The sequence below is a fragment of the Phallusia mammillata genome, chromosome 1 (genome assembly GCF_965637545.1).
Source record: "Phallusia mammillata chromosome 1, kaPhaMamm4.hap1.1, whole genome shotgun sequence".
Taxonomy (NCBI): domain Eukaryota; kingdom Metazoa; phylum Chordata; class Ascidiacea; order Phlebobranchia; family Ascidiidae; genus Phallusia; species Phallusia mammillata.
In genome coordinates this window covers 25,080,911-25,102,391 of record NC_137252.1, presented here as the reverse complement: position 1 = coordinate 25,102,391, position 21,481 = coordinate 25,080,911, and the positions used below count along the sequence as shown (strand labels likewise).

Here is a 21,481-nt window from a genome sequence, read left to right as displayed (position 1 = left end):
TTTCAGGTCTAATTTTCTCACAAGTGTTAACATGCGGTACCATACAGTGTTTAGTACCACTCTCAACACATATTAAGCCCAAACTGGACATCTAAACTAAATTATAGTGTTATTTTTATTGTAAACCCTCACCCAGACCCTAAAAGCCCTAACCGTCAACATTTTTAAAAGTTGCATACGTTTTATAAGTAGATTGCGTACAGATTGCGTAGATTGCGTAGATTGCGTATTTTAGAGGAGCCCAGTAAGAAGCGATAACTTTGATATCTGTTAAGATGACAGTCTAAGGCAGGGATTGTCCAACCTGCGGCCCGCTAGTCATTTTAACTCCAAGAAGTATGCATAAATGCAACTTTTTACTGCAACTTTTGTTGAAATTAAGTGCAACTTTCTCACGTTTTTAGTGCAACAAAAACTTGCCCTACTTATCAGGTAACCAACAAACGTGCATATTTGCATCAAAATAATTTTATTGCTGTGTTTGAAAACGAAATTAACGAAAACAGAAAAAAATAAAAAATAAATATTGAGTAACTATTCAAACCGTGGAACACAAAAACGAACAGTTAGCCTACATACCACAAAAATTATTAAACCTTTGGTAATAAAAGATCATAAAAGGCAATTTAGGCTATATAAAAGCACAAAAGTTCATTACATGTACATAATCAACATACAATAGACCAGGGATGTCAAACTCAAACTGCTTTAAGGGCCAAAACCAAACCTGTAAGTAAGTCGAGGGCCGCACTTTTGAAACATTTGTTGCAGTGTAACGTGACAACAAAAATATTGCATGATTAAACAGTTAAATGTTCATTAATGCAATTAGCTACATTAAAAAATAATATTGTTATAACTAACAACGAAATAAACAATGTAGCAGAGTGAAATAACCAAGTGTGTTTTGTTGATTTGTGAGAAAACAATAGCATACAATGACGCAGCAATTGCAATTGCTGATTCTAAAGATGGTCTATTTCTCTCATCTTTTTGAAACGCTACAAATACCCCTAAAAGAGTATGATTGTATCATGTAAACTCGCGTGTCTGACAGGCTATTCAGCCTGAGTGAAACACATATAACTTCTAAAAGTTAATTATTTCGCGGGCCGCACAAAAACTGTTGGCGGGCCGCACGTTTGACACCCCTGCAATAGACTGTATTAAATGCGCTCTCAATATCTCATACAAATAAAAACCAAAATTGTATGTATCATAAATTTACCCAATTTAGGCAAGGCTAATGATGGCAATGTACAACGCGACAAAACAATCTATACACATCTCTATGACAAGTCACAACATTACCCTAAACTAGAACAGCCCATTTTGTTTTAACTCAACAAAACATCAAATATCATTTAAGAACCAGCTTAAATACACAAGCCATAACAAAGCCAAATACTGACATCCATAAGAAATTTTTCAAGAAACCAACAACTCTAGTAGACTTTTCTTTTTTTCTTATAAGAAACTTTGACAGTGATAATTTTACATCAGAGTATGGAGCATAACGAACTTTTAACAAAGCTTCCGGTGTTCCATCATGTAAAACTGCTCGTTTGTGAGTAAATGCATCAAAACCGAATTTTCCATGATAGTTTCCAATTCCACTGTTGCCAACTCCACCAAATGGGAGCGATTCAAGTGAGTAGTGCATTACGACATCATTTATACATACACCACCACTAGAGGTGCATGAAAGTAGTTTGTTGATATTCTGATTGTTGTTGGAAAATGCATACAAGGCAAGGGGTTTCTCAAGTTTGTTGATTGTTTCTATCGCTTCATTAATATTTGCGACCGACATTATTAACAAGATAGGACCAAACATTTCTTGTTGCATGTAGGCTGAATCAAGGGTGACATCGGTGACAACAGTTGGGGAAATGTATTTATCTTTTTTATCATACTTTCCACCATAAACAATTTTACCATCATTGGATTCAAGAATTTTTATTAATCTTGACATCTGTCTGTCGTTGATAATCCGACCATAGTCAGGTGACTTTTGGGCATCAGGACCATAGAAAGTATCAATGACTGCTTTAACTTCTTGGACAAATTCATCATGGATTTCAGCCTCACAGAGAACATAGTCTGGACAAAGGCAGATTTGACCATTATTTAAAAATCTACCCCAACAAATTCTTCTTGCTGCTGTTTTGATGTCACAACTTTTATCAACAAAACATGGATTTTTTCCACCAAGCTCAAGAACAACAGGTGTCAGATATTCTGCTGCACATTTCATGATACATCTGCCAATGGCTGTCCCCCCAGTAAAAAAGATGAAATCAAATCTGTTGTTTCCCACCAATTGTGCAGAGTGAACAGCATCAGTGACCACTACAGGGTAACACTCGTTGTCGATGTATTTGGGAAGAAGATTCAACATTAATTCAGCCGCCTTCGCAGCACATTCACTTGGTTTTATGATGACACAATTACCAGCGGCAATAGCAGACATAAGAGGAATTAATAAAAGTGTGACAGGAAAATTCCAAGATGCTATCACCAAACAAACACCAAAAGGATCCTTTCGAATGTACGCATTGGAGAGTAAAGTAAGTAAAGTCTTTGGTTGGTGTTCGTCCTTACACCATTGATCAATATTATCAAGAGCATCAACAATTGCATTGTTGGTCATCACAATTTCAGAAAGAACGGTTTCATTTGTTGGGCGATGTAAATCGTGCTTAATTGCATCACAAATAGCACTTTCATTTTCGTTTACAAACTTTAACAATTGTCGAAGTTGACGCTTTCTAAATGAGATAACTTTGGTCCTTCCACTGGCAAAAGCTCTCTGCGCTGTGGCAATTTTTTTAACATAATCTGAGTTCATTGTGCTGGTGGTGCAATTTTTTACAAAAAATCAGAAAAACGATTTAATGTTTCCATAAAACTTTCTAAAAACGACAAGATTATGCTTACACATTTAAAATTTACTAGTATTTTAGTGCACACCCCAAAGTTAAAATCACCAGAGACTTGGCAAACACACATCTATTTGTTAACATTTAGAGTTAGACGAAAGCTTTTACTTATTTATGTCGTAGCGAAACAAAAGACAGTGCAGCAAGAAAACGTTTGTTACTAAATGCCCTCGTCTTTAACTCTAAACCAATGGTGTTATGGCCGCCACCGCAGACTACAGAGCAAACATCTGTAAAAAATAAAGCCTATTCCGAGCAGCACAACGTCCGTTTTTGGAATCCGAGGTCAGCGTTTGTTTACTGTGACAACATTTCAGCATTGACCAGCACCAAAGTAAACCTTTTGTATAATCTTCTTTTCACGCGATCTGTTAGCGTCGGCAATGTCTAAACTAGTTGAATTTTCAATAATAATCATAATAATAAAAATTAAACGATATAAATTTTCTCTTCAACCACACAGGTTTAGAGGTATTTACAACATGGTTTATTAAAATAAACGAAATCGTTCAAATATGTACACCAGTATAAATAACAACGAGTTTACCAAATTAACATCACTTCACAACCGGTTTTTCCACAGTCTGGAGAAACATATTTCTTTTTTTGACAATTTGCACAAGCAACTTTTGTATACACTGCAACATGTGCAAAGAAGAACAGCACGTAGTGTGCCCAGTAAAACCAGTGACCGAGTCGCATGGAATATCTTTTCGGCACCAACGAAGATCTGGACCTTGCATCCAACGTTATTCAAGGCGACCCCTTTACATGCGCAATCGAACACAATGCGAACTTTTCCATAACTTTGCATGGCGGTAACGTATTTACTTCAAAGGTCGCTCTCTCTCAACATACGTCTCTACAATACAACAGCTCTTTTTTCTGCCATCCCTCGGTTGTCGGGTATTGTTTTAGTACGCGGCCTCCACGGTAAAAGAAGTTGAAAATGACCATCTGTGTGCAGAGCACACTTGTTCAATTGTTCCAAACAACTCGATCTTCCCTAAACGACGAGTTTCCACGCACAGCGTAGGCATCGCTAAAACCAATTTTACATAATCGATTTGATTTGTTGCGACAGTGTCCATCAATGACGTAATATAGCAGTTTGGTGATCCCGCTAGTGATGTCGCTCCAATAAGTGACCATCCCAAAAGGAATCTTTTATGCACATTGTTGCCAGGACTTCTCTTAAGAACGCGCCCCACACAGAGAGCTTCGAGCACGTCTGTCCAAAGTTGCATTTGGTTTAGCAAAATTTCATCAATGTAGAAAACGTTGCATATGTCGATCTGATAGTCTGACTCGAGTGGAAAGACGAGCATTTTCGCCACAGTTCGGTGATACGACTTCTTGGAAGAAAGTTTTCAAAGATATGTAACGCTTGGCACAAGAGTTATGCCTCATGGCTAATTTTTATTCGGTACATCTCTAGTCTGTGAAACGAAAGATTGCATTAGGCACTAAAAGTTATTTTTACTCTTTGTGAAAGTATATTGGCAGAACGACAAACATAACACATTTTTCTCGTTTTCCAGGATCACGTTGTATCGCGATGATTCAAAATTGAGTTCATCACATCACAGATAAAATTATGTCGCTGTTTTGCTATTTGCGGAGTTTAATAATTGACCTTTGCACGTTCTGACCTCACTTAAAATTTTGGAAAGATTAATAGCCTTAAAGCAGGGGTGGGCAACCTTTGTCACTGTGGGGCCACATACAATTGCAATATTTAGATCGCGGGCCGCACCTTTATATGATACATTTTTTCGTGATTTGATTTTTTTTTTTTTTGGTGATTTTTCTTCGTTGCATACCATAAATGCCTTACTAGAAGTAAAATTCGCGTTTGATTCTCGCAGAATATTGTCAGGTCGCAGCAAAATGGCACCAGGCGCACTAATCTGCTCAAAAATATATAATAATTGGACACGTTTGCCAGTACATTTGAAGTCCAAGTGTCTCTGCGGGCCGCACAACCTTTAATCAAGGGCCGCATGTGGCCCGCGGGCCGCAGGTTGCCCACCCCTGCCTTAAAGGCTCTCGTAGTCCCCCGAAAAGTCGCTATGTGGATCCATGCAGTTTCAATCTGCTGCTACGTACCAATGATCAAGTAATTAACACACAATTGATACTGTATGTAGCCTTAATCAAAGACCGTTGGGGTACAAATACCTACAACCCCCCAAAGGTCCGAAAATCGACCGCGGTCCGCCATTTGAGTAGCCCTGGACTGCAGCCAGGGTTGCCATACCGTCCTTATTTTTTAAGATTTGTTCTTATTTTAAAAGGCAATTAAGGTTCTTTTTGACTTACGTCCTTATTTTGTCTTATTTTCAACAATTACAAGTCAAACCCCTGCTACAAGTAAACCTAGACCTGAGCTGTCGTGAGATGCAGGAAGGATTTTCTACGAGCAAGGAGTTGCTGGAACAGATTGTTTCTCGCAAAAAATATGCCATGTGATATGTCATAGCTCGTATAAATGCAAAGATTTTTTGAAAACATTTGTTTTGTTTCGTATGGAAACTTAATTTTGGGGTTGTGCTTATTTTAGGCTGTGTAGAATGTCGATGGCAACCCTGCGTATAGCGTCAACGACGGTTTGCACCATAGCATATAGGTAGTCGCTGCAGTGTGGTGCAAACTGGCCTTTACGCTTGAGCGATCAGCACGGTTGTCATTGTCAAGGATCAGAGAACCGCATGACCAAAATCAAATCAGGTAGGTTTGTTCTAACTATGTATGGAATAAAACAATCAATTTCCTGAGTATAGAAATGGATCTAAATTGCTTTACGGGGTATATAGTAAAATTTACATGGTTTTTAACAGATAAATTGCAGAACTCTCTTTTCTGTTTGTGGGATGTAAAAAGGGGGTAACACTAAAAGAAGAAAAACGGAAAAGCGGGAAAAGCAGGAAATCAACACTAAAAGCAGAAAAGAAAGGAAAAGCAGAAAAAAAGGAAATTTATGTTTCCTAAAAGAGGGAAAAAATAATTGCAGAAAAACAGGAAAAGAGTGAAATTTCTTGTTTCTTTAGGTTTCGAAATACAGAAAAGCAGAAAAACGGGAAATGTTTCTGTATTTGTTTTTATGTCGTTCTAACTTCTTTTAAACCATTTAATAGCGTTCTACGCCGAACCATTTATGACAAGATTAAATAGGGCTTGCCTCATGTTCATTCCATTTTCTGTTAATACAATAAAGTTCGGTTCAACTGTCATTCTCCTAGTAACTCATTTCCTTTCCAACGTTATAACAATCGGTATTGTTTGTTGTAATATGCTGTATGTTTTTGTAATGCATTGCGTATTTACTTGCACACAACAACCACTTGAAGAGTATGCAGAAACAAGGATGAAGAGTATGCAAATGCAAGGCAAATAAAAAGTTTCCCGGCTGACATGAAGAAGAACTACAAACCATAAATGTCAACAGTTGCACTTAAACGGATGAACAATTAAAATATGTTCCATCCGAACGAACATTTCCTGGTAGACAGACCCGGTGGAACCATTTTCTACATGAGATGCAGAAAACCTGTGTTTGGTTTGGTTTGTTTCCTGAGCAGCCTATGGCTTCGCATTTTTCCCATGCCTCAGTGCTCTTTGCATTTGCTTTGAAAATTTGGTGGTATGGCCGTTTTTCGATGGACAGTGAAGATTCTGCATGGTGTTCCTCGTCCCAAATTTCACTGACTGCCCGTTTAGCTTCATCCAGCTTTTGTTTCGGCTTGGTGGCTGAATAAATCGGTTCTTGGTTTGCTACTGTTTGCTTTATCCAGTTTCTTGCTTCACTAGAACTAACATCCACAGGAAGAGGGAGATTGTTGAGGACACAGAACATGTTTACCACACATAAAACACCACAGTCATAACTGTTTTTTTGTTGGGGAACTGCTTGACATTGTACAAATTTCCACTCTGTGTACAACACTTTTATGCCAGCAACAGCGTAGCAAGCGGCCACTATTTGGAAAACCATCGTCATAAAACAGTTTAGTTTGGAAGATGTTAACGTTTCGAGGGTGTCAATCGAAGCAATAATTTTTTCCTTAAGATTTGCTACGATAAGAAACCAATGACCTCCAGGGTTGCAGACAAAGCAGAAATTGTCGAAGTTAATTGCTTCTCTTTGGCAGGCAAATGTAGCAATCACGTCGTGCATATTTCTTTCTGCACACTGCAGAAGAAAAGAATCGAATATTAAAAATGCGGGGCTTGTGGTATCTTTAATCAGGCACTGGATTGAAAATTCCAGTGATTCCTCTGTCAACCACCGGTTTCCTTCCAAGCACTCAAGCAGATAGGTCTTAGTCCAACCCTCATCAATTTTGATTTCCGAATAGTTGCTTATCCATGGAAAAAGCCGAACTTCAGAAGAATGTTTAACTTCACAATCATCCAATTCGTGGATCGAAAACTCATCAACAATTGTTGTATCATCTAAAGCTTCTAGACTTAAATCATCTAGTGTGTCAACTGTTTGGCTAAGCTGGACGAGTTTTCCTTTTTTGGGTGTTGATGTTGCATGTTGTAAATTGAAGCTTTTGCGGTCCAGGGGAAAAGTGGCATCTGGGGCGGGGTCAACTTCGTAGTCATAATCCTTTGGTCTTGGCCGTTTTCGACCGGATTTTTTTTCAGAGCCACGGCTTTTTTTGATCATCATCGAAAGTGAGTAACTACGTTGGTCTTTACTTTTATCTTTTGACTCCTGTATTGCCATTTGCACTGCTAGAACATGGAAACATAAACCGGTACTTGGACAAGAACACTTTGAGGGCTTCGGGTTTAAAACAACGCTTTGTACGTTGTTCGTGAAAGGATTCATCACTGAAAATGATGATGTGGCAGCGGAAAAGCCAATAAGACCTCGCTTGATGCATATTCGTGCCATAGCTTTTTGGGTCGTCCGATAATCATCTCCCTTTTCCACACTGCCAACCTGTCTGAATTCATCTGAAAGTGTTTCGCTTACAAGATTTTCCATTGTGGAAATAACTGGCAAGTGTACTTCAGTGCGCGGTTGCCGCAAAAAAGAAAACTCTGGTTTTAACTGGTATCTCCCGAAGCCAGTAACTGCCCGCAAAAAGTCGTAGCGGTAAATGTCCTGAACTTGCTTTAAAATCATTATCATCAGGTCAATGGGTAATAATTGGTGTTCTGTTACTGCCTTAAGCACGTGGTTCATACTTTCCGCGATAATGTTTGTTACAGCACCTTGTTGAAACGCAGCAAACTTTTCTGTCACAAACTTGCAGGAGTGTTGAATGAGATCGTTTTTTAAATTTCCATCAAAATAGCTTTTAAATGATTGCGACCAGCTGCTTGAAAGTATCACGTACAAGTTATTGAAATCAGTTATCGACTGACAATCGATGAGGCGCGTAACGTCGTCTTTGAGGACCTTTTCATCATCTTTTTCCCCACCATGTGATTTTATCCACCTCTCGACATCTTTTAAAATGTGATTTGTGCAAAACACATTCACTAGTCTAGGAAAATGGGTCTTGAGGCACCTGGTCATTCCTTTTTCTCTGTCCGTAACTATTGGTATATGTTTTGCTTTAGTGATGCCAATGGCGGGAAAAATATCGCGTAAAAATTCCCTGTGGTACTTCAAAAATTTTCTTTCGTGCAACATGAACGCCACTGGAAAAATAGGATCATCCTGCATTTTGACGTTTCTAGCGACAAGCACTGACACGTAAAAGTTCCCGAGGCAAAACGTGGTGTCATAGGAGACCACTTGCTTAAGATTGGGATTTGCGTTTGAAAGACTGACTAAATTTTTCATTTCTTTTACATGTTCCTCCGCTGCAAGATGAACTACCAAGTCGGGATAAATTGTCAATTGACGTATGAAGGTCCCCGTTTGAATGGTTTTTTTTTAGCGATGCACTGTACTGTGTATTTTCACATTGTTTTACGTCCCGTGGTCTATCGACCGGCATTCGAAGCTGATCATCTTCATGACTTTTTTGGGTTTGCATTTCGTCATACACTTTTTTGGGCTTTTGAGTTTCCGTTTTTGAAGAGATATTTTTGATTACTGTTTTAAGAGTTGGAAGATAAAGTTTTTTTTTTCGCGTTTCCGTGTGGTGTATCCTTATGAGTTTCTTCATTTCCAAAGTAGTGGACTAAACATAATGGTGGATCCTTGGAACTTTCGGGTAGAAGAGTAAACACATGTCTCTGAAACGCCGCCGAAGTTTCGTTTTTTTTGCCACCAGGGACTTTTATTTTGTAGTACCGGCGGACGATTCCCAACTTGTCATTTTTATGACGACCTTCGCCGATAAACCTGTACTGGTCGCATTTAAAATCATTTCGCGACTCCCAATTTTCTCCTTTGAAAAAGTAAGCACTTCCGTCACATGGCTTAACAGCTGGAACATGTGAGATGTCCACGGGCTTTTCCAGTAACTCTTTTGCATCTAACAAAGTCAAAGGCTTGTTTTCTGATTTTAACACTTTTATTTCCATTTTTCGAATGCTTGCTAATAAAGATTTCATACAAATTTGCTACAAGTTGAAAAACAAGGCATTACTTATTAAACAAGTCCTTTGAAATTATAAAGTATAATTGAACTATAACATCGCCAAATATCCTTTCAATTAACACATAGAAGTCACTGCTTCTGCCTGGCCGTGAACACAAAAGGCTAATCGCAACAACAACGCAATGTCACTGACAGCAATGCCTTGCAAAACAGCATGACGTCTCAGAGCGAAAAGTGCAGTACGTCACGGTTGTGCAGTACGTCACAAATATCCAAAAGAGTCAGTTAATTAAATAAAAGTTATATGGATAATGTCAGTACTATATCACACAAATAAATGCCTTAAACAATTAAAACAATATTTTGATTACTCGTTAGAAACTATTTATAGTTGCACAACTTTGGTTTAACGATGCCAAGGATGTGAAACTGCCTAATTTAATAAATTTTAAAACTTGCTCTTAACGGAGGGAATGTGTAATAATCCTGATTTTATTTCATTGCGTATTATTATCGTCAAGCAGTTCTTTTACCGGTTAGTTTCTACCACACTCTATCAAGCGAAAGAATAGTGTGTTACTATTGAACTAACTTGTGTGTAATCTAAAGCAAAAGAAATCTCCCTCGCACCTTCAAACAAAGTCAAGATGCCTCCGTAATCTTGATCGCAGCAAGCAGTAGGCTCTTATGCAACAAACTTGACCCATTACTGCTAAAGAGACGTGCTCCTACCTCCAACTAGTAAACGTTTTCCTAAAGCATATCCTCAGTGAAATTGCTGATGCGGCAAGCTTTAGATTTGTGACTATTAAAAATGTGGTTTAACGAGAATGTAGAGGTAACAGTGAGATAAGCAATCGTACAACTGCGTCAGTATCTTTCAATAGGGAGTTAACTGTCTCATCCCTTCAGAAGTCTGACCAATTAAGTTTACCCGTCTTTTCTCTACATTGACACAATCGACTTGAAAATAGGTGATTTGTAAAATGATTTGTATCATTAAAAACGGCATAAAAACAAATACAGAAACATTTCCCGTTTTTCTGCTTTTCTGTATTTCGACACAATCGATGTAGAACGCTTTTAAATGGTTTAAAAGAAGTTAGAACGGCATAAAAACAAATACAGAAACATTTCCCGTTTTTCTGCTTTTCTGTATTTCGACACAATCGATGTAGAACGCTATTAAATGGTTTAAAAGAAGTTAGAACGACATAAAAACAAATACAGAAACATTTCCCGTTTTTCTGCTTTTCTGTATTTCGACACAATCGATGTAGAACGCTATTAAATGGTTTAAAAGAAGTTAGAACGACATAAAAACAAATACAGAAACATTTCCCGTTTTTCTGCTTTTCTGTATTTCGACACAATCGATGTAGAACGCTATTAAATGGTTTAAAAGAAGTTAGAACGACATAAAAACAAATACAGAAACATTTCCCGTTTTTCTGCTTTTCTGTATTTCGACACAATCGATGTAGAACGCTATTAAATGGTTTAAAAGAAGTTAGAACGACATAAAAACAAATACAGAAACATTTCCCGTTTTTCTGCGTTTCTGTATTTCGACACAATCGATGTAGAACGCTATTAAATGGTTTAAAAGAAGTTAGAACGACATAAAAACAAATACAGAAACATTTCCCGTTTTTCTGCTTTTCTGTATTTCGACACAATCGATGTAGAACGCTTTTAAATGGTTTAAAAGAAGTTAGAACGACATAATAAAAACAAATACAGAAACATTTTCCGTTTTTCTGCTTTTCTGTATTTCGACACAATCGATGTAGAACGCTATTAAATGGTTTAAAAGAAGTTAGAACGACATAAAAACAAATACAGAAACATTTCCCGTTTTTCTGCGTTTCTGTATTTCGACACAATCGATGTAGAACGCTATTAAATGGTTTAAAAGAAGTTAGAACGACATAAAAACAAATACAGAAACATTTCCCGTTTTTCTGCTTTTCTGTATTTCGACACAATCGATGTAGAACGCTTTTAAATGGTTTAAAAGAAGTTAGAACGACATAAAAACAAATACAGAAACATTTCCCGTTTTTCTGCTTTTCTGTATTTCGACACAATCGATGTAGAACGCTATTAAATGGTTTAAAAGAAGTTAGAACGACATAAAAACAAATACAGAAACATTTCCCGTTTTTCTGCTTTTTTGTATTTCGACACAATCGATGTAGAACGCTATTAAATGGTTTAAAAGAAGTTAGAACGACATAAAAACAAATACAGAAACATTTCCCGTTTTTCTGCTTTTCTGTATTTCGACACAATCGATGTAGAACGCTTTTAAATGGTTTAAAAGAAGTTAGAACGACATAAAAAAAACAAATACAGAAACATTTCCCGTTTTTCTGCTTTTCTGTATTTCGACACAATCGATGTAGAACGCTATTAAATGGTTTAAAAGAAGTTAGAACGACATAAAAACAAATACAGAAACATTTCCCGTTTTTCTGCTTTTCTGTGTTTCGAAACCTAAAGAAACAAGAAATTTCACTCTTTTCCTGTTTTTCTGCAATTATTTTTTCCCTCTTTTAGGAAACATAAATTTCCTTTTTTTCTGCTTTTCCTTTCTTTTCTGCTTTTAGTGTTGATTTCCTGCTTTTCCCGCTTTTCCGTTTTTCTTCTTTTAGTGTTACCCGCAATGAACTTAATGCATTGTTTGGTATCTTGCATCAATTGCAAAACATTTTTAAAACACTGGTCGACTTTACTCTTATGGTGTGTATTCAAACATTTGAATACTGTTGTAAAATGTAGTTGTTGTTTTTCCAGGCAGCAAAAAAAAAATGAATGCAGATTATGTTGACAAAATTGCTGCAGCTAGAAAGGCTTTTGCCAGTGGAAAAACTAAAAACATCTCCTTCAGAAAAATACAACTTCGTCAATTGTTGAAGTTTGTTAACGAAAATGAAAGTGCTATATGTGATGCAATTATGCAAGATTTACATCGCCCTAAAATGGAAACTGTTACTGGGGAAACTGTAATGACTCACAATGCAATTGTTGATGCCCTTGATAATATTGACCAATGGTGTAAAGAGAAACATCAACCAAAAGTGTTGCTCACTTTGCTTTCAAAAGTTTACATTCGGAAAGAGCCTTTCGGTGTTTGTTTGATAATAGCATCTTGGAATTATCCAGTAGCTTTACTTCTTATTCCAGTAATATCTGCTATTGCCGCTGGTAATTGTGTTATCATAAAACCAAGTGAATGTTCCGCAAAAGTCGCTGATTTGCTGTTAAATCTTCTTCCTAAGTACATTGACAACGAGTGTTACCCTGTGGTGGTCACTGATGCTGTTCACTCTGCACAATTGGTGGAAAACAACAGATTTGATTTTATCTTTTTTACTGGGGGAACAGCCATTGGCAGATGTATTATGAAATGTGCAGCAGAATATTTAACACCTGTTGTTCTTGAGCTTGGTGGAAAAAATCCTTGTTTTGTTGATAAAAGTTGTGACATCAAAACAGCAGCAAGAAGAGTTTGTTGGGGTAGATTTTTAAATAATGGCCAAATTTGTCTTGCTCCTGATTATGTCCTTTGTGAAGCTGAAATCCATGATGAGTTTGTCAGAGAAGTTAAAACAACCATTGATGATTTCTATGGTCCTGATGCTCAAAAGTCACCTGACTATGGTCGAATTATTAATGACAGACAGATGTCAAGATTAATAAAACTTCTTGAATCCAATGATGGTAAAATTGTATATGGTGGAAAGTATGACAAAAAAGATAAATACATTTCCCCCACAGTTGTCACTGATGTCACCCTTGATTCAGCATATATGCAACAAGAAATGTTTGGTCCTATCTTGCTGGTAATGTCAGTTGCAAACATTGATGAAGCTATATCAACAATCAACAAACTTGAGAAACCATTGTGTTTGTATGCATTTTCAAGCAACAGCCATAACATTGACAAATTACTATGTAGCACTTCCAGTGGTGGTGTTAATATCAATGATGTTACTATGCACTACACACTTGAGTCACTGCCATTTGGAGGCATTGGTAACAGTGGAATTGGAAATTATCATGGCAAATTTGGTTTCAATACTTTCACCCACAAACGAGCAGTTTTGCATGATGGAACACCAGAAGCTTTGCTGAAAGTGCGCTATGCTCCATACTCTGAGTCTAAGTTATCCCAGTCAAAGTTTCTGATCAAGAAAAAAGAAAAATCCAAAGGCCTTTTCAGTTTTTTTAAAAGTGGAAAAAATACAAACCCTTGAAGGTTCATAAAAATTGTTTGTAAATTAAGATTTTTGTAAAATTGTTTTAATTGTGCATTTTTCTGCCCAATTCTTACAAGAATCAGTGTATTTACTAGTTGATTATATACCTCAGTGTTTTAAGTTGAAATGTCATCAAATGAGAAGTGTCAATTCTGCAAAAGTTATTCCTGCCTGCATGAACTGTTGATGCATTTATATCTGTTTTTCTGTTTCATATTGTTACTATTGTGCAAATGAACTAAACTGGAGTTTACTCTGATCGTTGTGGGGGATTAACTAGTGTATCAGAGATGATGTTATAGCATAGTAATATATTTTCCTTTTTTTTCATTTCATAAGCAGAGGAATTCATAGGAATAAAAGTGCTATTTAAACACATTTCTATTTAACAGCCAATGTTCTTGCAAATCACTGTATTCACACTGATAACTAACGCTATGCAATACAGATACCTTTAAACATAATAAATACACTATGTTGCAGCTTTGTATTAGCCTAAACGTAGACACAATACTCTTGCTTCCAAGTAATGTAAAATCACTTTCAATGCAAATATGTCAAGGACACACTTGCAAAGTAATAAACGTGCTGCACTATATGGCAAAAATACCACTGATACCATTGAACACAATGGGAATATAAATTATAATGAATTGTATTCATGTGGTTTATTAAACCATACAGTCTGTAAATAAGTGCAGTGAAAAAGTTAAATGATAGACAATAGCTGTCCTTTTTCAATCTTTTAAGACAAATGTACAATGGAACAAAAGCACACTGTAAGTTAGACACAGCGTTTGCAAAAAACAGAAAAAATTAAACGAGTTAAAACAGCATTTAAAGCCTTTCAAAATACACTATTTTTGCTAAAGTTTGTTTGACTGATATAGGCAAAAATGCAGCATATAAAAGTAGGGTGAGGTCAGACAACAATGTTTTAACTTTGTGAATGCTGAAAATCAGAGGCAAAAGTTCAAGGTAAAGTCTTAGGGTAAAAAGTACAAAATCATATCAAATATAATGCAATATTTAACAACCTTTTAGGAAATGCTGTGGCCAGAAATCTTACAGGATATATCAGCAAAAATGTAATAAGGTTGTTGTTTATTACTATAGGATCGTTGGGAAATTTTATCCGATCACGCCCTGTTGATGTGTTTATTAGGTGATATCAACTGGATAGTAGATCTCACTATATTGTATTTTGTAAAGTAGATGGGTGGTACACATTTTGATCACACAATACATCATCATGTTTAGGCAAAGGCGCCTTGTGACACTGCAAACTTTTAATCTAAATTAAATGGGATACTTTAATTTATTTCTAAATCAGAATTTTAAGGTAGGGAAGGTGCCCCATAAAATTACAAATACAAATTTGGTTGATTTAACATCCATACTACTGTCTACTTAAGACTATGTTTAAACTCCAAAAAACAGATGAAGTCCATATGCCAATATAACACCAAGCACTGACATCCAAAAGAAACTTTTCACCATACCAAAAATTCCTGTGGACTTTTCGTTTTTCTTGATAAGCATTTTTGATTTAAACAATTTAAAATCAGAGTAAGGAGCATATCTTACTCTCAACAAAGCTTCTGGTGTTCCATCATCCAAAACTGCTCGTTTGTGAGTGAATGCATCAAAACCGAATTTTCCATGATAATTTCCAATACCACTATTACCAATCCCACCAAATGGCAGCGATTCAAGTGAGTAGTGCATTAGGACATCATTTATACACACACCACCACTAGATGTACTAAAGAGCAGTTTGTCAATGCTCTGCTTGTTGTTGGAAAATGCATACACGGCAAGGGGTTTCTCAAGTTTGTTGATTGTTTCTATAGCTTCATCAATGTTTGCAACTGACATTACCAGCAAGATGGGACCAAACATTTCTTGTTGCATATATGTTGAATCAAGGGTGACATGGGTGACAACAGTTGGGGAAATGTATTTATCTTTTTCATCATATTTTCCACCATGTACAATTTTACCATCATTGGATTTAAGAAGTTTAACTAATCTTGACATCTGCCTGTCATTAATAATTCGACCAAAGTCAGGTGACTTTTGGGCATCAGGACCATAAAAATCATCAATGACTGTTTTTACGTTTTGGATAAATTCATCATGGATTTCAGCTTCACAGAGAACATAGTCAGTGGAAAGACAATTTTGGCCATTATTTAGAAATTTTCCCCAACAAATTCTTCTTGCTGCTGTTTTAATGTCACAACTTTTATCAACAAAACATGGATTTTTTCCACCAAGCTCAAGAACAACTGGTGTTAAATATTCTGCTGCACATTTCATAATACATCTGCCAATGGCCGTGCCCCCAGTAAAAAAGATAAAATCAAATCTGTTGTTTTCCATCAATTGTGCAGAGTGAACAGCATCAGTGACCACCACAGGGTAACACTCTTTGTCAATGTATTTCGGAAGAAGATTTAACATCAAATCAGCAATATTTGTAGCACATTCACTTGGTTTCACAATGACACAATTACCAGCGGCAATTGCAGAAGCAAGTGGAATCAATAATAGAGCTCCGGGATAATTCCAGGCTGACATCACCAAACAAACACCAAAAGGCTCCTTTTTAACATAAGCTTTAGAGAGTAGTGTAAGCAACGTCTTAGGTTGCTGTTCATCTTTGCACCATTGGTCAATGTTATCAAGGGCATTCACAATTGCATTGTTAATCATCACAATTTCGCCAATAACAGATTCTGTTTTGGGCCGATGCAAGTCATGCATCAGTGCTTCACAGAGGGCACTTTCATTTTCATTGACAAACTTTAATAGTTGTCGCAACTGTTTCTTTCTGAATGAGATGTATTTTGTTCGGCCACTTGCAAAAGCCTTTCGAGCTTCAGCAATTTTTTCAACACAGCTTACATTCATGTTATTGTTGTCTGCTCTATAATGTAAATTTGTGTAAATTTGGTCCTTGCCATAAAATGAACAAAATTATATCAAAAGATATATATATAACATTTTTTTCGTTGGGTAGCTATCTGGCATACCGCCTTAGTGTTCTAAATTGAGACCGACAATTAAAAACATAGATTCTTAATCAAAACTGGCCCGCCGGTTAAAGTAACGGCCAAAAAATAGTGCAATGAACACGATTACAGCTACAGGGTAGGGATGATTGCGTCGGTTCGTGCAGGAATATTGAGTTTCTGATGACCCAGACAAAATAAAGTTGAACGTCAAACCACACGACCCAGTCTGCAGAGTTTGGCAGCTGCACGCACGATTACTTTTAAAATTTTAGGGGGTTGCACGTGGAAATTTCGCACAAAACGCATTTAATTGTACTGCCTGGACCTCTTTTGGACATCTTGGTCCTGCACGCACGAGATCTCGTCGGGAACTGCCATGTTCTGCAGACTGGCACACGACCACACGACAGCAAAGTCTTATACACGAAACTTTGCACAACACAATAACCAGGGGTAGATACTTTAACACCAAAAACTAGCGGCACTGGAGTCCGGTTTACTTTAGGTCAAATGACAAATAGTTTATGATACTTTATAAGTGTTGTTTAAACCATCAGAACGCAACTGTTGCTGTGGTGTAGTGGAAGAGACAATGCCTCATGCGCATAACTTTTGGGTTCGAATCCCGTTTATTTTTTATCATTTTTTTTATTTTTTTTTGCAGACTTGTAGAAATGCCGGCGGTTAGGGCTATTAGGGTCAGGTGAAGGTTTAAAATCATAAATAACGTTAAAAACAAGCATTTCCAAACATTTGACCTGACGTTACCTTCTTGACCTAAAGTAAACCGGACTCCAGTGCCGCTAGTTTTTGGTGTTAAAGTATCTGCCAATAACCAGTAACCACAAGGCCAAAATTGCTGACATCATCACGGCCAACTTAATGACTTGCGATTATTCTAAAACATAAAAACGTAACCGATGTGAAGATGAACGAAAAATCAAAATTCAACTGAAGCACCAATTTGTCGTAAATTTGGCCTTTTTCTTGGCGCTTACTTCATAACTACAAAAACAGAAATGTAGCCTAGAAAACGAATTTTACCTCAGAAGGTGAATCAGCCGCAAACCGCAGTACACCTATGTGAGGCCAAACCATATGAATCGAAGTTTTTAAATTGCAAAAACAATTAGAGTGAAACTTCTAAACTTTAGCCCATATTCACCTTGACTTTACTAGTTAAGGGCAGAAACCGGAAAGCCACAAACCTACCGAGAAAAAGTCTGTATCCGCTATCTGGACTTTTAATAGGCGGGTGCTTGTATCGTCACACATCCGTGGTATTTAATAGTCGTTCCCACGAATATGGTTTCATAAACGACGTACATCAAATGGTCAATGCTTGGGCACAATGACTTCTTTGAAAAGGTAGAGAAAGGTTTTGCGCTATAGGTTGGGATCAGTTGGCTCAGAAAAACCTTTGCGAACAGGTTAACCTATTATGTTCTAAGAATTAGTACGTCGTCATAACAAGACGATCTGGGTTTTTTCACCCGCCATACCTTCGTACTTGACAGCTTTCTGTGCTATAGTTGCATACTACTGCAGTGTACTATCAAATTGAGACTAAAAAAGGTCACCATTACATTTAAGATTAGTTCATTAGGTGTATTAAGATGGATGTCATTTGTTTTTTATGCTTTGCAATTAGACATAGACAGATCCACTGGGGAGCATGAGTGTAAGGTAACACCATTTCAATGCTTTACGTGATGAGGGAGTGAGGACAACGGTATACATACATATCGGCTCATTTTCAGATCGGTTTGAATGGAAAAGATTTCCTAGTTTTTGTGTGATTTTGCACTTATACCCAATAAACACAAAAATTATGTTTTTTGGCATATAGATTTAAAAATGGCAGATACAATAGTGGGAAGATTGGTTCTAGCCATTTGGCCTACGATAGACCAAAAACAAAGGGTGGACGTACTTGCCAGTTTAATGTTGGACTGGGCATGTATGGCCCCACTGGTTGTTGTCAGTGGTTTGTTGCCGTATGGTCGTTATGGCCGAAATAGCAAGATGCTGCAGATCAATGCCAGACTAGGATGGGTTTTGCAGGTAACATTCGATTGAGTTTGATGTATAAGTTAGATATTGAAAACTAGTATGATCAGACGCTAAAACTGCAATCGTATTACAAATTTAATATGTAACCGGCGTACTAAGGTTTAAGTATCGTTTGCGCAACAGTCAAGGGTAGGTATAAGGCTGATTTGAATTCGACCAAATTCGTGACTCCGAAACGTGACGAGACGGTAGCTAGAAATGGTCTCATTAAAAGTTCGAAGCTTTAATAACCACAAGCTTTTAATAAACCACCGCTTAAGGCAAACGGAAAATTTTTAGACTGGATTTGGGTTGAGTATATTTTGCTCATTAAAACAAATCACACAGTTGCGCTAAAATTATTACTACGCTGAAACAGCTGGAGAAAAACGCAACATAGAAAAATTTTAAACAGCTTAAAGTTAGAATTTGCCCTACAAACGAAAAGCTCTAGTAGTTGCATGGCAAACTGTTATTGATACCGCCACAAATTTTTTTATGCAGGAGCTACCCTCCTTTGTCATTCCAATCTACGTGTTTATGACGTCATATAGAACACACCCGCCCACGATGACGAACTTGGTTTTGCTGGGAATGTTCTTGTTCCATTATGGGTACCGGGTGCTTGTGTACAGTTGCAGCATACGAGGTGGAAAACCGTCGCCACTCCCATTTTTTATGACTGCAATGTTTTTTTGCACAACCAACGGGTACATGCAGGTGGGTGACATCACGTTGCATGATAGTATGTGACGTGCTAATATAAAAGATTGCCTGTTGGTGCAGTATTGGGTTCTATACGCAGGTCAACCTTTACAACCAGATCAGGCTATACTCAATGTAATACCGATATCTGGGCGTGTTGTTGAATTAGGTGGGCGATACGCACTTTGGACATACACACATACAGAACAACAAGCACATTTGTTGGTGAAATGAGCAGCGTCGATCTGGAGTTTTGTGCTTCGGCATTCGTGTGGTATCTTTCCAAACTGTTTGTTGCTTCACTTCTTGTGCAAACATACAGAATAGATGGGTCAATAAATTTTATATCGTTCAACGAACTCGCTTAACCAATAGGCCACAATCGGCTGTTATACATGTTCTGATTGCGAACAAAGTACATTTTTGCTTTACTGGCCTCCGTGTGAACCTTGGACTAGTTTAATCGACATTTCTAAGTTAAACACTATATACATGGGTTATCCAGAGGGCAAACACACACAGGTATTGCCAATCTGATATTAATAAAACCGGCATGCCTACAAGAGGCTATTTGAGGTTAAAATAGACTTAGTAAAAAACATACTAAGTCCTGCAACTGTTCTGTACAGACGAACAAGTTCACACAAAAAATCGTTTTTGTAAAAATTGCCAGTAAAGCAGGCAAAATGACCCGGTGACCGAAATTCGTAAATAAGCTTAGCCGCAGGAATGTCGCTTTGCGCGGCTTCATGGAAGCTTGCTGTTCGGTGTTATCACCAAACTTGTTTGGACTGTACACACACACTTTGGCATGTCCTTTGGTTGAACCTTTACCACATGTACAACGTGCGTTATAACATGAACACAGTGACTGGAAGAAATCACCAAACTAACCTTTGAGTTCAGTTACAGACGAGTCCAAATGATCAATTGGTGTGCAAAGTTAGAAAAGCCTCACCATATCTCTATGACAACTACAACCCCTGTTTGAAACCTAATTCCCAGCTCAACGTAACATTTTATTTTTGCATAAAACGGATAGTAGCCTTTGACGTTTTTTCTTTCTATTTTCTGTGGCGTAAAAACCAAAAATTAGAAACCATAAGCATATACCAAATAACCTACATACTTTAACTATGTCAGGTTATATTTACGCTTTTGTTTTATGGGAAGATACAAATGTTTATTCGTTACGAGATCAAATACATTGGAAACTTTCACTTGTTCTGGGGTTGCGATTTGATGCAAGTGTCGAAAAAAAATTAAGAGCGTAGTTGTTCAATATCGTCTCGTAGAAACTAATTTTTTTATTTCCCTATTGTTCCAAGCCTCCTATGTGAAGTATCACACTCAATGCACTTAATGTTTCTTGCTTTTGAGGTCTATTTTATTCTCGACTGTTTCTCTGCAGGCAAACTATTTATTACGTCACTCGAACTACCCGTCATCATGGATTGGAGAGTGGAACTTCATCATAGGTTGTTCGTTGTTTTTACTTGGATTCTACACCAACTGGAGGTGTGACGTCATCCTACGAAATCTGCGTGGACCGGGCGAGACAGGATACAAAATTCCACGCGGCTGGGCGTTCGAACTTGTATCAGGAGGCAATTACTTGGGAGAGGCGACTGAGTGGTTGGGCTGGGCTCTGGCTTGCTGGTCACCACAAGGTGTAGCGTTTGCTGCTTTTGCCGCAGCTTTTCTTGGTGCTAGAAGTTATTCTCACCACGTTTGGTACAGGGAGCACTTTAAGGACTACCCTTCGCACCGAAAGGCTTTTATTCCGTTCGTATTCTGATTCGCTCAGTGACGCAATAGTATCAGCGATAACGAAGTGTTTTTCGGCTATTTTACCAAAACTTTTTAATAATAGTTATATTTTCTACGCAACATGTTTTGTTTCTAACAAAGTTTTACGGAAGGTAAAGTTGTTTAAAGTGTGTGTTTGGCGTGTAATCACTATCAGTGCAATTTAAGGCAAACTT

The 21,481-nt window shown here is 37.4% G+C and overlaps 2 protein-coding genes and 2 pseudogenes across 2 annotated transcripts; 2 read left to right on the top strand and 2 right to left on the bottom strand.

Annotated features, from left to right (window-relative positions):
• Positions 1–1,360: 1,360 nt before the first annotated feature.
• LOC145209534 (aldehyde dehydrogenase family 3 member B1 pseudogene) lies at positions 1,361–2,851 on the bottom strand (annotated as a pseudogene).
• A 2,623-nt stretch (positions 2,852–5,474) lies between these two features.
• Positions 5,475–13,978, top strand: LOC145218878 (aldehyde dehydrogenase family 3 member B1-like). The gene is made up of 2 exons (XM_080086278.1): positions 5,475–5,672; positions 12,254–13,978. Exons 1-2 carry the CDS (start codon positions 5,654–5,656, stop codon positions 13,714–13,716), a joined length of 1,482 nt encoding a protein of 493 aa, XP_079942404.1. The 5' UTR covers positions 5,475–5,653; the 3' UTR covers positions 13,717–13,978.
• A 921-nt stretch (positions 13,979–14,899) lies between these two features.
• On the bottom strand, positions 14,900–16,672 carry LOC145218870 (aldehyde dehydrogenase family 3 member B1 pseudogene; annotated as a pseudogene).
• A 1,895-nt stretch (positions 16,673–18,567) lies between these two features.
• On the top strand, positions 18,568–21,463 carry LOC145218887 (3-oxo-5-alpha-steroid 4-dehydrogenase 1-like). Its single transcript, XM_080086286.1, has 3 exons — positions 18,568–18,803; positions 19,296–19,511; positions 20,908–21,463. The coding sequence occupies exons 1-3, from the start codon at positions 18,597–18,599 to the stop codon at positions 21,292–21,294; spliced, it is 810 nt and encodes a 269-aa protein (XP_079942412.1). The 5' UTR covers positions 18,568–18,596; the 3' UTR covers positions 21,295–21,463.
• Positions 21,464–21,481: the final 18 nt, after the last annotated feature.

Coding starts and splice junctions, on each gene's coding strand:
- LOC145218887 (XM_080086286.1), top strand. CDS start 18,597: ATGGCAGATACAATAGTGGGAAGATTGGTTCTAGCCATTTGGCCTACG. Junction 18,804..19,295: donor GACTAGGATGGGTTTTGCAG/GTAACATTCGAT, acceptor TTTTTTATGCAG/GAGCTACCCTCCTTTGTCAT. Junction 19,512..20,907: donor CAACCAACGGGTACATGCAG/GTGGGTGACATC, acceptor GTTTCTCTGCAG/GCAAACTATTTATTACGTCA.